Source organism: Lipophrys pholis (assembly GCF_963383615.2).
Source record: "Lipophrys pholis genome assembly, chromosome: 12".
NCBI classification, from domain to species: Eukaryota; Metazoa; Chordata; class Actinopteri; order Blenniiformes; family Blenniidae; genus Lipophrys; species Lipophrys pholis.
The window spans coordinates 27,378,077-27,393,376 of record NC_137641.1 but is presented as its reverse complement, the minus strand read 5'-3'; the positions used below and the strand labels follow the sequence as shown (position 1 = coordinate 27,393,376).

At 41.9% G+C, this 15,300-nt stretch overlaps 1 protein-coding gene across 8 annotated transcripts in view; it reads left to right on the top strand.

The window, feature by feature from the left end:
• dab2ipb (DAB2 interacting protein b) overlaps window positions 1-15,300 on the top strand; it is a 194,941-nt gene that overhangs the window by 145,078 nt on the left and 34,563 nt on the right. For all 8 annotated transcript variants that reach the window (XM_080477500.1, XM_080477503.1, XM_080477502.1 and 5 more), the window contains 3 exons: window positions 1,267-1,420; window positions 5,090-5,188; window positions 8,757-9,311. In XM_080477500.1, coding sequence (XP_080333626.1) covers window positions 1,267-1,420; window positions 5,090-5,188; window positions 8,757-9,311 — 808 coding nt within the window. The remainder of the gene's footprint in view (window positions 1-1,266; window positions 1,421-5,089; window positions 5,189-8,756; window positions 9,312-15,300) is intronic.

Below are 15,300 nucleotides of genomic sequence, written 5' to 3'. Positions count from 1 at the left end.
CACATTGGACACTGGATTTGACTATAAAGCTGGCTTACTGTACAAAGGGACGCGTGCGGGTTTGCTAATCTGTTATTATGGATGTTGCCTTTTTTTTTTTTTTTCCCTGGAACTCTTTTTTTCTCTTCCACAGTGGAGACGTACAGTATACACACATACACACACACACACACATACACACACACACACACACACAGGCACTCGCTCCACAGGCTCACACACATACATGAGATTAGTGTGTAAGCCATCCATAGAGGGCACTATTAAACGAGTGTTCTCACTCATTACACCAGCAGTTGACCCTTTGTCTTCATCTTCCTGCCTGTGTCGGGGTATCGGGGGGTCTAATGTTATGCGGATCGCACACTTACGCCTCCCACTTGCACATTCAGCCTGTCATCCTCTTACCACTGGGAGGCTGACTGGAAGATGGGTGAGGTTGATGAGTGACGGAAACAAGACTTTATGTGACATACCAGGAAGTGTTTAAATTGAAAGGCAAATTCATTTCCTCATGTTCACCTGCAAATTGTGGCGTGTATAATCTACAAGGTGCACATTTGTTAGTGATAGTCAGTCACTGGAACTCCAGAAAACAGTGCGAAGCTTCTTACTTTGCCTCCTGACCTTCTCTGCATCAGATATGTCCAAGACTTGGATCTGGGGACTGTGTCTCTCTCTAAATTAATCACTTTCTGTGTTGCTGTGTGATCGTCGAGATTTGACATTTCCAATGAGGATGTTGTTTGCGTCGCGTGCATCAAAAGGAACTTCGCAAAACAGCAAGCTCGTAGGTTATTTTCCATAAGAGCATTAACACATCATAGGAAATATCTGAGCCTGGCCATTAATGATAATCAATACTATGAATCGCCTCCTATTTATAGCGGCTCCAGTCCATCAGCTGGCAGCGCAGCTTGACTTAATCTTTCGAGCTTTTCCATTCATTCGACGATGGCCTCAAGTTGCAAATGAGGGGCCGCGAACCTTTGAAGTGGGAGCGTGAGCATATTGCCGGTGTACAGGAGCGAGCGGAGCTCGTCAAGCCGAGAGCTCGCTGACTTTGAGGCAAGTGGAGCATCCTCTCCTCGTCATCCTCACACTCTCTGCCTTCGCACTCGCCACGAGAACACGCGTTGATACGTGCGGCGCATATGCTTCCTCTTTCTCTCGCCTCTTCCCGTCCGACTCTGCAGGGTGACTCAGTTCTCCTCTTCTTCTTTTTTTCTCTCTCTCTCTTTCTCTCTCCTCCTTCTTGGCTCTTAGATCTCAACTGATGCCAAGGCTGAAGGAGTCTCGCTCCCATGAGTCACTGCTCAGCCCCAGTAGCGCTGTGGAAGCCCTGGACCTAAGCATGGAGGACGAGGTTATCATCAAGCCCGTGCACAGCAGCATCCTCGGGCAGGACTACTGCTTTGAGGTGAGGAGGGGGGCACACTCATCCATCCATCCATCCATCCATCCCTCCATCCATCCATCCATCCATCCATCCATCCATCCATCCATCCACAAACACACACACACACACATACACAGCTCTACTTCTGCTGTTGCTGTACTTGTGAAGTGGGATGAATTAGTTGAGGTGCCCCGAGCTGCAGAGGTTAATATGGACGGCCTGTGAGTTCCACCTCAAAGGATTGCATGCATACAGAATTTTCCAGCATCAAGGTCAGTACAAAATATAAATCTTGAAAATAGGTCAATATCACCCGTTGCACTCAACGTTTAGCCTGGAAGAAGCTTCAAAGAAATCAGAAGCTTCACTTTTTTTTTTTTTTTTTAAGTTTAGCTGAAAATAAATAAGTGTTAAAATGGTCATTGCATGTTATCACAAGATAACATTATATGACAGTGAAATTGTTATTATATCATATTCCACAAGCCGAGGTGGAAAAAACAAACTGCAAGTACTCACATAGCTGGAGCTAAGTAGTGTATTTTGTACTTAAATTTTTTTGTTCAAACATGTAATCTTTGCTCCTCCTTAAGTACAATTTCATTCATGAGATCTACAAATTTCCAACAGATTACTGAGATCTGAATTAATATTTAAACATTGTAATATTTTAAGTTTTATATAGTTAATTGTCTGCTTTAAACATAGATATTTTATCCAAGTAAATTGAACGAATGCAATAAAACATTCAACATTTTTTTTCTATTGCTGAAGTATGACAGTAGTCATATCTGTAATTGTGTTAGAGCCCAAACCTTTTAGAAGTTTCCCATTTATGCGTGTGATTTTCTTTAAAAGTATGTAGTCATTTATATCTGCAAACTGCATGTGTAAGCAAGAGACTAATAAAAATTTACTTCATTTGATTAAAACTTGCAAAACGGCCTGCTGAAGAAAACAGACTTGACTTGTATATCACATTTTCAACACTTAAACAGTGTGGAAGAGCTTTCCTGTGTCACATTCACCCACACATAGCACATCATCAGTGACACATACAAGGTGTTCGTTCTTCTCCAGGATTCAACTGTTTTGCCCATGTGAACAGGGCAGCATGGGGGATTTAACCAACCAACTTTGTGAATAATTGTATGCAAATACTGTCAATGAAGAAAGTTATAATGAGCAAATTTGCATTGAGCCCAAATTGTGGCCGCCAGATAGTTTCCACCGTCTGATCAGAGTTGTTGATCAATTGCTGTACTTAAATCCGACTCCCAACCATATAGAAAGAGGCAGACGGCATTCAATCAAAAGTAGAAATAATGTTATAGAAATGAATTACTCTGCATTTAAGCATGAAGTCATTGCTCCAGAAAGTATGCAATTAATTCCAATCCAGAGCCCAAGTGAGTTTTTTAAGGGAATCGTAACTGGAGTTTATGGAAGAAAAAAAAAGTTACATATTTCCATTAAAAAAGTGTCTCGTTGTGACAGTCCTGCATGTAATTTGGCATAATGTTTTGAGAAAAAGTACGGACAGGGGACTAGTGAAAGAAACCCAGAGTAAAGTTGTAGACAGTAAAAAAAAAAAAAGAAATTAGTTTAATAAAGGTACAATTTTCCATATTGTGTGCAGCATTGGAGAAAAGCTAGTTATGAAGCATGTTTTACATCCCTGGTGATTAGCAAAGCAGAGCTAAAGGATGAGTTTGTATGTAGACACATGTCCAGAAAACCCTCACCGAGCACAACTTCATTATTCGATATGTGAAAGTGGTGTTTACAGCTGCTGCTGCGGCGGCTGCTGTTTATACGCTATTTCAAAAGTGCTGCAGATGCCCAGGAGGAGCCATAACATTCAAACTTTCACTAGTTTTAATTAGTTGTTTTTGGTTTCTGGGTCAAGGGAAGCTCGAGCACTGTATTTTGTTTTGAGTTTGCAATAACCCAGGATTTGCCCCACTGTCCATAAACAGTAAGAAAAATACATTTTAAAAAAAACTTCTATTTTTGTAATATTAATATTTTAATTTACAGAGACTTCCTTGATTAGTCCACCCTAAAAGAATATAATCGTGTTTTGCACGAAATAATGTTTATTATTGGAGTAACTACTGATGTGGTTACTGATTCATTAATTGAGTAATTTTTCTAACTCTAATAGTAAGACTGACGGGGTCTCTTGGGCAGTGTAGTGCACGGAGCCATCTGCTCTCTCCGAACAGCGTGATCTGTTAAGAGTTTGGGAAATTAAGTTGAACTAATTAAGAGTGATCGTCCCTCCAAAACTTCTAGTTTAGAGACATCGCCCAGGACGCTTTTGTATTACTGTATTCAGGGAAAAAAAATCGACTATATCCCCCTGATTTATTGTCAAACCGGACTATTTTATTGAAGTACTTTAGGATATTTAGTAATTTAATATATATATAAAACATTCATCTTTCAATTAAATGTACATTTTACTGAGATAACTTCAGAAAATACTAAAAAGACACGTGCATATGTTTAAAGCCTCCATCAAGACGTCAGATTAATATTTGAGTCACAAATTTCCAGTAAAAAAATAACCTACATTTGACTAACGTGAATGTGACGCTACCATTGGTACATAGGAGTTTGGTAAATCGCCCTTGTGTGCAGGTTGAGTCGTTCTACGTGTGAGACTGTCTCACATGAACAGAAACGGAGAGGATTGAATGTGAAAACACAACATTTTTGACCATTCGTTAAGTATTTGGCACAGATTAGTGGCTAAATTAGCATGTAGTCTATAAAAAAATTTAATTAAATAAAAAATTATGGAATATGTTTTTCATATTAAATTCTAAATTAAAGACAGTTTTTTTGTTTCTCATATAGTAGGAACAAACGGTTGCACAGATGTTTGGTGGCATCTCAGCAAATCTCCAATGAGCTTCTTTGTTTCAAATTAAACTGATTTATATTTTCAGTAATTATTCTTTTGATTTACTACATTTATTTATATTTACTATACATACCTTCCTAAAAAGATTATAAACACAATCCTGCTCAGATAATATCATGTTATATAATGTTTACTAATCTACTACATATATTGTAAGTGAATGGGTCAAACTACAGTATGATTTATAATATTGTGTTCAATTCATTATTTCTGAACTGTAGTAATTCACTATGAATTTCTGAATAAAATCTGAAGAAACTAAAGGACATGTTTCCAAGACACAGAAGTTTCTCATTACTATATATCCCACAGTGGCGACGGTAGAAACCGGAAATCTGCTCCAATCTTCATTATGCAGCTCATTAGATATATTTTGTTTTACCCTGCCTTTGTGTTGTTTCTCTGTTATCTGCTCTCTCTCTTTCTCCTGCCGTTCATTTTAAAAATCAGCCACTTATCAACCAGACTGCCAAACGTCGCCGTCTCTCTCTTCTGTTCATTAACACCATTTCATTTCTAATGGCTGCCAACTCGTCTTCATCCTCCTCTTTTGTCTATGTGTGTCAGTTCTTCATCATAAGCTTGTTTCCATTTCCTTTTTTCCCCCCATTCTCACTAACAAAGTGCTGTTTGTGAACTGAGTTTAGTTTAAAAAAAACCAAAACCAAAACAACCTCCCTCCGCTCCACCTATTCTCTGTCTTTGTTTTGCACGACGTTTGATCATTTAAGCGTCGTGTTGTCTCTTCTCGGCGGCAGGTCACTACCTCCACGGGAAGCAAATGTTTCTCCTGTCGCTCGTCAGCCGAAAGGGACAAATGGATGGAGAATCTGAGGAGGGCGGTGCAACCCAACAAGGTGAGCATGTAGACGCACGGTGGGTGGGACGAGACGGCGTGAGGTAATCAACCGCTAATGAGTTCGCGTCCCCGGTTCCGATACCGCGCTTTGCGGAAATCTATGCAACGTGGGTGCTATGTTGTGACTCCCGACAACAACTGTCTGTGTGTGTGTGTTTGCATCCAGCTGTGCTCATGCACATTTGTCGCGTGTCAACAGCAGAGCGTGCGGAGGTCGGTGTGGGTAAATGCGCCTTTCTATTCTGTGCATCGACACCATCTGTAATCTTGACAAACACAGCTGCGGCAGAGAGAAGGTAGCAAACATTTCAAGCCAAGAGAGTGGCCCTAATCGCAGCGTCTTCGCTCCTTCATCTGTCATTGTTTAGCAAATTGCTCACTAATTAGAAGTTTTTAGTGTGGAAAATGATCCGAAATGCCATCGCGGCTTTGGTATTATCCCTGCCTTCTTTGTAAATTAGTTTACCACTTTTAATTATTCTGTGGTTTCAGGATTTACGGTGCAATGCTTGTTCGGGTTTTTTTTTTGGTCTCTGGGTCAAAACGGCCTACATGTCAATGAACACCTGAAAATAAAAGTGATGCTGCTATTTGACATTGAATGGACAAGCGAAGAGATCAAGGAAGAAAAATCGGATTAGAAAGGAACTTTGAGCTTTTTATAGCGATAAAGAAAAATCTTTTTTTCCCCAAAGAGTTTATTTACAATACCTGAAAATAATGTCGTAATTTAATTGTTTTAAATTTAGTAAAGCTGATAATGTCATTTCATATTTATACCAACATCATAATAGTAGTATTATTTAAATTATTCAAAATTTTTAATAGCTGCAGTCAATAATGTAATAAATAAAACATAGTTTCTTGGAATTACATATTTTGTGCCGTTTGCTTCTGAAGAACTGACTTTGACTGAGAATACATACAAAGCAGCTTTCTCTCTCTCTCTCTCTCTCTCTCTCTCTCTCTCTCTCTCTCTCTCTCTCTCTCTCTCTCTCTCTCTCTCTCTCTCTCTCTCTCTCTCTCTCTCTCTCTCTCTCTCTCTCTCTCTCTCTCTCTCTCTCTATCTCTCTCTCTCTATCTCTCTCTTTCTCTTTCTTCATTATGGCTCTGAAAAAATGTTTTTAATACTTTATTGGCTTTATTACATGTAGAATAATTGGTTGCTCCTTGTGTATGGAAATTACAAACCCAATTACACTGATTTATTAGTCACCATTTTGCCCTTATTGGACTTTTGTGGTGTCTGCTTTTTCTTATGGCAAGTGAATATGGCAAATTTTGATAATTACTAATTTACTGAGATGCTTTTTTAGATGTATTTGCTGGTAATTACAATGTCCTTAAAGGATTCACAAGTTCCATCTCAATGACAATGTGCAGAGCGTCTGATTGACTGTCACGAGTTTTGTTTTGCAGAATTGAGAAATAGTGCTCACAAGGCTGCGGATCATGAATAATCACGCTGAGCAGAGGCACAGTGTCACAAATAGTAGGAAGATCTTGTTGCGAACTAAATGTTCATATATAGTCGGTGTTACACTCACACAGCACGAGGACCGTTAGGGACTTTTCGTTGAGTCAAAGAGTCACGCCGTCCTTTATGTTTGACATGTGTACCTGACTCAGCGGGTGAATCATGCAAGTTAAGGTATTTGCTGTCTGTTGAGCGCCTAAAGAAAGAAAAAAGGGAAAAGGAAGTGCGTCGTCATGACTGTCTGGAGGAGGGGTTGTTCTCTAAATCTGTGAAGGATGAAGGGTGGCGACCTAACATTTCCTCGGGTTCTGAGTGGAATAACAAGACAGAGATGCATAGATGAGCCTCACAGCTTTATGATGAATGTGGAGATTCCTGGTGGGGAATGTGTTGATGTGGCATTTCAAGAGCAGTTGGGGTGGGAATGAATGTTTCTTTTAGTGGCGGATAAAACTGCCTTGGCCTGTTTGTGGAAAGGCTATGAGAAATGCCGCTGCCTTTTTGGTGGAAAAATCCCGGATAAAAAGCCCTCCGAGTGGGTTGTACTGCAGCCCGGATGTAAAAGAAAAATTCTATTTTCAGCAAGAGAAGTGGCGAGGACTCTCGTCTTGACGAATTAGTCGTTAAACCTTTAAATGCCTCAACTTGTAGCTCGTAGCTTTGTGCAAATGCACTTTGAATGGACCGCGGAGACGTTTAAAAAAGATGAAATGTTCAGAATTAATCCACTTGACAAAAGTAACTGAAACATTTGGCATAAGCTCAATTTTATAGCCCGGAATTGGGCTTTTGTCTGCAATTAAGAAAACTGTTGAGAAACCGATGAACTACTGGTTCTTTTGTGTCTGTTTCGCCATTTACGGTGGCCTCTCCGCTGGTGTCATGAAGGGTATCTTAATTATAATAATGTGGTGGTTATTGTTGATATTTTATTGATTTGAAGGGAGTTACGAACACAAACAGATCCAGAAAGCCTCCTTGTCATTCTAAGAGGCTTCGCAGTTCTTTTCATTAATGTCATTTTTAGCCCTTTCTCGTTTTCTGAGGTACTTTTAAAGGTACTTTTAAAGGAAATATTAATAATGGCCAATAATGCCATAAGAATGGGTTTGCTCTCTGTGAAATGATGTAGGACGGATTTTTTCTATATTTTGTTGTTGTTGTTGCTCTTTAATGATGGGAAATAGAGGAGAGAGGTTGAAGGAATTTTAAATTACCCTCTCTGAAAGGTTTGAAATAGTGGTGTTTTTTTCTCTCGCAAAATGGCGCAACTTCAGAAGTAAAGCTCTAAGGCCGGTTCTCGTTTGAGTGTGATCAAGTCATTCCTCCGTTTGTTTGATTTGTTTATCGCCATGGTTCTCTTGTCATTCAGTACATGTCCTTCTCTGTTTTCCGTCTGTACTAAACCCTAAAGAGATCAGTACTGTTTTGACCTAGAACAGACACGATGAATAAATGTGTTTGAAATTAGAAGCAGAGAAGGAAAGCACACATGGTTGATTTACTCACACTCATGTTTTGTCTCATTTCAAGAAGCATTGTTTGTTTTACATATTGCTTATGGATCCAATCCGGCCCACGTAACCACCTGAGCTGAGATACTGGTGATGCTGCCATGAAAGATAAATACCTCGCTGCTAACAAACTAACATGTAAAAACAGTTTTTTAGGACATTTCACTGTATTTTGCACAAAAATGAACCATTACAATCTTGTTTATGTTGAGATTGTTGTCATTTTTTTGTCGTAATTGTTTGGATTTGAGGGGAAAAAATTGACATTTTCATCACGTATACTCAATGAAAATAACCTGAAGTTCAGATTTAAAGGTTATTATGACACTAGTTTACCAGTCTGTGTTTGACACTCCTCACATACACCGTCATTAATAACAACTGTTTATTTCAAGGTAAAAATAACAGAACACATGTTAGAAAATGGCTTATTTGCTAATCAGTTATACTTCTTCCTACCTACACAGTAATTTTTAAAACATATTGCTGTTCATATTAGTTTTTCTCTCAATGAGTGCACTGACTCACAACTTGTTCATGACTCAACTACCTTCTGTTATCGTCTCTGTCTTCAGGACAACAGTCGCCGGGTGGAAAACATGCTGAAACTGTGGATCATCGAAGCCAAGGACCTGCCGGCCAAAAAGAAATACTTCTGCGAGCTCTGCCTGGACGACTCCCTCTACGCCCGCACCACCTGCAAGCTCAAGAGCGACAACGTCTTCTGGGGCGAGCACTTCGAGTTCAGCAACCTGCCGGCCGTCAGGAGCATCACGGCGCACCTCTACAAAGACACGGACAAGAAGAAGAAGAAAGATAAGAACAATTACATCGGACTCGTCAACATCCCCGTCGGCGCCGTCACCGGGCGGCAGTTTGTGGAGAAGTGGTATCCGGTCAGCACGACCAACCCGCCCAAGGGCAAGACGTCCGGGCCCATGATCAGAATCAAGGCGCGCTATCAAAGTATGAACATCCTTCCCATGGAAATGTACAAGGAGTTTGCAGAGTACACCACGAACAACTACATGCTGCTGTGCTCGGTGCTGGAGCCGGGGATCAGCGTCAAGAACAAGGAGGAGATGGCCTGCGCACTGGTTCATATCCTGCAGAGCACCGGCAAGGCAAAGGTTAGCACCATCAATATACTTCATCCCGTTTTTCTTCCCATGTTTATACTTTCCGCTGGAAATAAAGATTCGTAGGGGTTAACCGTTCCTCCGCTGCCCGGCCTCGCAGCGTGAACTATTGACCCCCTGCAGCCGTAACACAGAGCAGACAAAGACCAGACGGACAGGTGATTTCCTCTCGCCGCACAAGGCTGTATTACAGTTTTAACTGGAGCTAATCCCCTCCGTGTATCCCCCGCAGTGCTTTGCGGCATACCGATGCAGGGCCGAGCACAGTGTATGCGCTGCCGTCTGCGGCGCCGAGAGCTCGGGGAGATTAGTTCACCGCGGTGGTAGCTAAGCCGTCCGTGACAGCAGGCCGTCGGACTCAAATAATCTTTCATCCAACCCAAATAACTGCGTTTCACTTTCCTGTGACGGCACGGCATTCGGTCTTTTCGCCGCATCAATGAAACAAATGTTGGCCTTTTTGACGGCGTGTATACAAACATCAGTGTGAGAAATAAGGGAAAGAAGCCATCCTTTCTGCTGCTGCTGCAGTAGATATCCATCCATCCATATAGCTTCTATAATCCTGTGCTGGAGCCAATCCCAGTTAACTGTTAGTGAGTGCAGAATACACCCTGGACAGGTCGTCGGTACGTCACAGGGCAAACACACAGAGACACACAGTAACCACTGTCCTACTATGCAGTCACTACTATGCGGCCCTGCAGTAGAAACATATAAGTTGAAAAATAAATGTATGCACATTTTTAAAGATTCCTGAGTTTCATATTGTCATAAAAATGTGTATTTTCTTTGTAATATAACAGGACAAGACGCTCAAATAAGCCTAATTTTACAAATCCAAGGCGTCTAATTGAGAAAATAATAACGAGTTTAATCAAATAATGAAAATAATCATCCATGTTTGGCTGTGCAAAGTTTAATAACTCCGATGAGTTGGTGTACAAGGGTTTTCTTTTTGACGAGCCATCTTGTTGTTCTTTTAATAGTAATTACTGGCTTTTAATCTGCTATTACATCAGACTGCTTTCATCACTGTGGCATCAACATCGCCTCCTCTGCCTCATCGCTTTCCAGCTGCAATCCATGCCTCCTCCTCCTCATTTATTTTTTTTATTTTGGACAGTGTCATCAGTGGCGCTTTTGAAACTTTCGCGACTTTATCGCGGCTCGGCAGAATGATGACTGATTAGCGCTTAAGCGGTGACGCCAAATCCACGCTGCCCCGCCATTCTACGGGTTTAGGCGCGGCGCTGATCGCTCCTGATGGATGGGGAGGAGAGGCCCACTATGGGTCCCCGAAGAGACGATCCTACACTTTAATTACCCCCAATTAATCCCCGCCCTCGAAGGCAAATCGCTAAAACTTGTTTCTCACCTAATGAGCTTTCCTCCGCAAGCTTGATAGCGATTGGACAATTTTCGCAATCTTGTAGTTTCGTTATTTGCTACATTGAGCAACGCCGGTCTCCTAAACTGGTGTGTGACATCAAGTCAATCTGCTGAATGATAACGTCCACTTACGCCTTACGTTTACGCAACGTTTTCAAGTGGAAAAACACAAAACCTTTGTTGTCTGTTTACACGACAACGGCGCTCGAGGTCCCTGGAAACGCAACTTTCTGCTCGGCCTCTGTGCAGACGGTGTAAACGCTGTGGCTGCGCATGAGCGCCACAGCCATAATAAATACTGTAGTTCTTCTGCACGTGCGCGAGTAGGTGGACCATAACAACAACGGCGGCCTCGCTATGGTGGCATGACTCGCAGTCCATATTCTCCTGGGACTTGGTAGTTAACTTTGTTGTCTGTCTGTCCGAATGTCATGAATGAACATAAGATTCTTATTCATAATTTTATTATAAAAACTATTTTCACTATAAAAATGACACCAACTAGTGGCCCAATGCGGTAACTACATTGTTTTCAGTATTTCTTGCCGTTGCCATGTAAACAAGAAACTCCCCTGAATCGAAAATCCCCCCAAAAAAAAAAAATATATATATAACTTTTTCACTTGAAATGTTGTTTAAACGGGGCCTGAATTGGAGGTGACCATGGTGACGAGTCAATAAGCAAGATGAACTACATCATTCATGTACACATCGGCTGCCATCAAGAGATAAATGAGAGGGACAGGAACTAAGAATGGAGGCATTGTTCTTTTGGCATTTATGTGCATAAATAAATGGAGGGGCGAGAGAATTTAGACACCACCTTGCATTTCACCCCATCAGCACACCATTGTTTGGCTGTAGCACCAGTGTCATATTGACCGTTGCATCATTTCTTGCTTCTTCTTCTTTCCTTTTCTTTTTTTTCTCATGTGTTGGCTGATTGATGTCGGTGGTAACAGCAGCTGTAACAATTTGAGACAGCGTTCCCAGGTGTACGATGTGCGATCGATAATCCCAAGAAAGGCTAAATGTACAATAATTTGCCCATTTTATGATTGCGTGGTTGTAATCAGCTTTCTTGATCCCATGAGACATGTTTCCAGCCAGTTGTGCTTCAGATAGTACGAGATGACACACAAGAGAGGTTTGTCTCAGAAAAAAAAAAACACAATACGATTTGCTGAGCGGTCACTACACCTGCCCCACAAAACGCCGAGTCAGGTCAGATGAGGTACAAGTTAGTGTAATGCAACTGTGAGTTGGGACTGCTGATGTGGTGCAGAGAATCCATTCAGTATTTTTTTTCCCCCCCACAAAGCCAAGAACTCCTTTTGGATGCTATTAAACAGGTAGAAATGGGAGCAAACTTGATATCGCACGCTGACTCAAGGCGAAGATGATCATGCTAATGGGATGCACCGAGGGAACCGTCTGACAGACGTGCTAAATAACGCACACTATCGATTTAGCACTTCATGAATATGGAATATCGAGGATGTGTTCCAGATCGCACGCCACACTGTGACGAATCCATGCTAATAGGTTAATTTACGGCACAAAATGCGATTTACCATATGTTGTCAACACATTTGAAGAGGAAGCGTAGATAAGCTCAGGCTTTAGTAAAGTTGCTGCTTTTATTAGAGTGAGAAACATTTCTTCAGCTGGCTCTCCACAACGTTTGCATGTGGACTTTATTCTCAGTCTTGCGTTCTCCCCTGGTGCCTTTCTTTTACCGACAGCTATGAATTTGTGACATATCGTCTCCCATAATGTGTTTTTCTTCTTTCTTCTTTCGTCAAACAAATAAACAATACTGTTCATAGCAGATAAGCAGGGTTTAATGCACACAAAATTCCCATTTTACTACACCTGTTTGCAGGTGACATTCACCCTCAAAATGCAAACAGACACAAAACGCCAACTATATGCATGAGCATGCAATTAGGCGCTATTGTGCAAAGCGCACAGGCTTTCTGGCTTATGAGGGGTGTGCAAAAATGTCCACAAAAATATGATAACTTCTAGTCTCCGGTATGATAATCCCATCGGCCGTGATAAAAGATATTGTCATTTCTGTTCCTATTTTGTATCAGGCAGCCCGACATCACACAGTGTATATACCTGCCTTTTCTGCATCCATTTCTTATGTTCTTGTGCCGTCATCGAGTTGTTTATCGCCCTGAAAAGATGACTGCACGTCGTCTTTGTTCGAGAATAAACAATTCCCTTATATACAAGCAGCTTGTGTCTCGAGAAGAATAGCCCACCAGAAGCCCAAAGACTAACAGGAGGAATTAATGAAAGCGGCTGTCTGGATGTTATGCGCTTTTAACTCCTGTAGCTTTTCTTCTCTGAAAATACTTTTCTCATCTTAGACATTGTAAAGTCGTCTGACATATTTAGGCAGTACACACATATTCGGGTTATTTCTCCTGTAGCTGTAACCGAGGAGTCACTTCATGTCAAACAGAACACCAACACAACCAAATCCCCAATAAATTTTGGGGCCTAATTAGGACATCCTCTGCACAAAGCCTTTATATTGCACACATTATAGCAGCACGTTGCATGGCTTTCTCTGTCCTGTCCTCATGTGCTGCCAGCTTTGGGTGCGGCCTTTTCTGGAATTTGGTGAGTTATATTTAGGAATCGAGCAATTCACTCGGTGAAGATAAAGTCTGGAAAATCTCCTAAAGCCTGGGTTTTATTGTTTTGTTTTGGGTTGTTTTTTTTTCAGCAAACGTTTAATAGCGCCTTTGGTTATTTACTTCCCCGGGTATTATTGCGCAGTCTTCCAACTCTGGAGTCAAATCCGTGAGTCACTGTCTAATTCTGTCAGCACCACGGTGGATCCCAGCAGCTCGTACAATGCGGTGCAGTGGCGTTAAGACAGTCGCGTAGGAGCGCAGCGCTCCCTCCAGGACCCCCCGGCTGGAGTGAAGCTGAGGTGAGCGTCTATCTGGAGCTTTGAAGCCGCGTCTGATGTGTGCTGCGTTTAATCTGCCCCTGCGCAGGTGAGACAGCAGCCCCTAATTGCAGCCGGCTGTTGTTAAGAGATGCAGATCGCAGGTTGTACCAGTCATTAGTATGCAACACTTGGAGACTTCTGTTTCTTCGCCGTGTCATTTTTTTCCTTATCACCCATCGCCGAGTAATTACACCCCCGTATATATTCTGCTCTGTCGAGCGCTCGCTTCTTTTTACTCCGCTCCTCTCCCCGCTTTTTCTGTCTTTGTCTTTCTTCATCTCTCTTTCATGCTTCGTTGCGTCCTCAGGCCAAAGCTCTCTGGAGAGATGTCATTACTGGCGCCGTATTGATGTTTGGATGCGCAGGCACACCCCTGCGTCACCTCACTAGTTCGGGCGCGCACGTCTATGCAGAATGGCGAGGCTTTAACAGGTGATTTGCAGGTCATTCATTCAGTTTTTACGCATGAGCAAATAGGCTTATATGTGGCATAAGATGGCGTTAAAGGAGTCGGGGGGGAAAAAAACAAAACCCTAATGAGTTCAGATTTTCTGTAATTTATTTGTGCCTGAAGCCATAAACCTTTGCTTAAATCAAAAAGGGGAATCCATTTATATCAATTTGGCTGACTTCCTGTGTTGTAAGATCATGATATTGGGTAATCCTCTACCCTGCGGGACATGCGGTTATATCCGTACGCCCAAACGGCTCCATTAAAAGATTCCTAATAACAATAACAAGCTGTATTGGAATTGTCTGGAGAAGTTCACCTTCTCTCTTCTAAAAGGACCCGCCCCTGACACGAATTCCCAAAGTTATCGATCCGAACACCTCAGCCCTCAGGAAGATTACGTTCTAATTTTGTTTAACCGAGACCCCACGCCGACTGTGGGAAGCGACGATAAGAAGGATTTTTTCGGGGGGGGGACGATAACCGGCCAGAGGAACATTGTGTTCCGGTTATTATGCCGTCTTTATGTCTCTGCTCCTCACGGTAAACTAAACAGTCCTGCTGAAGAGGGACTCAACTTCTCTTTTGTTGTACTTCCATCAGCCTGCAGCGCGGCTCGTCTTCGACCCGACACCGGCGTTTTATCAATGTATTCGCCACTGTCGTCGGAAGGCAGCGATGCTCATCACCGCAGCTGTGGTGCACGAGCACAGTTGATCGCGCGACCATAATATGGTGTGACAAATGATTTACTAACGTGACATGAAGGGATCGGGTAGTTTTGTGTTCCTCTGGGCATTTTTTTTTTTTTCCTCTTTTTTTTTTTTATTTTGTTTTCTGTGTCGTCTTCAATGGATAATTTCTTCAGTGAACATTCAAATCATGATAGCGGCTTGTCAATGACGGATCATTATTTTTTTTAATATGACAATAACGAACGACTGCTTAATTTTATTGCGGTATCGACAGTCTTTGAATAATTGACCACTCTCACTTGGAGAAGACAGTTTAATAACGTGTGGGTGCGACGTGTCGGAGGGGGAATAAGAGTGGACATTAAGAACAAGAGACATTGGTGAGTCATAAAGCCATAGATATGATGCATAAGGCCCTGGTGACCACAAGAATACATGCAAAGCACTGGAGTGCCCTTCCTCCTCTCA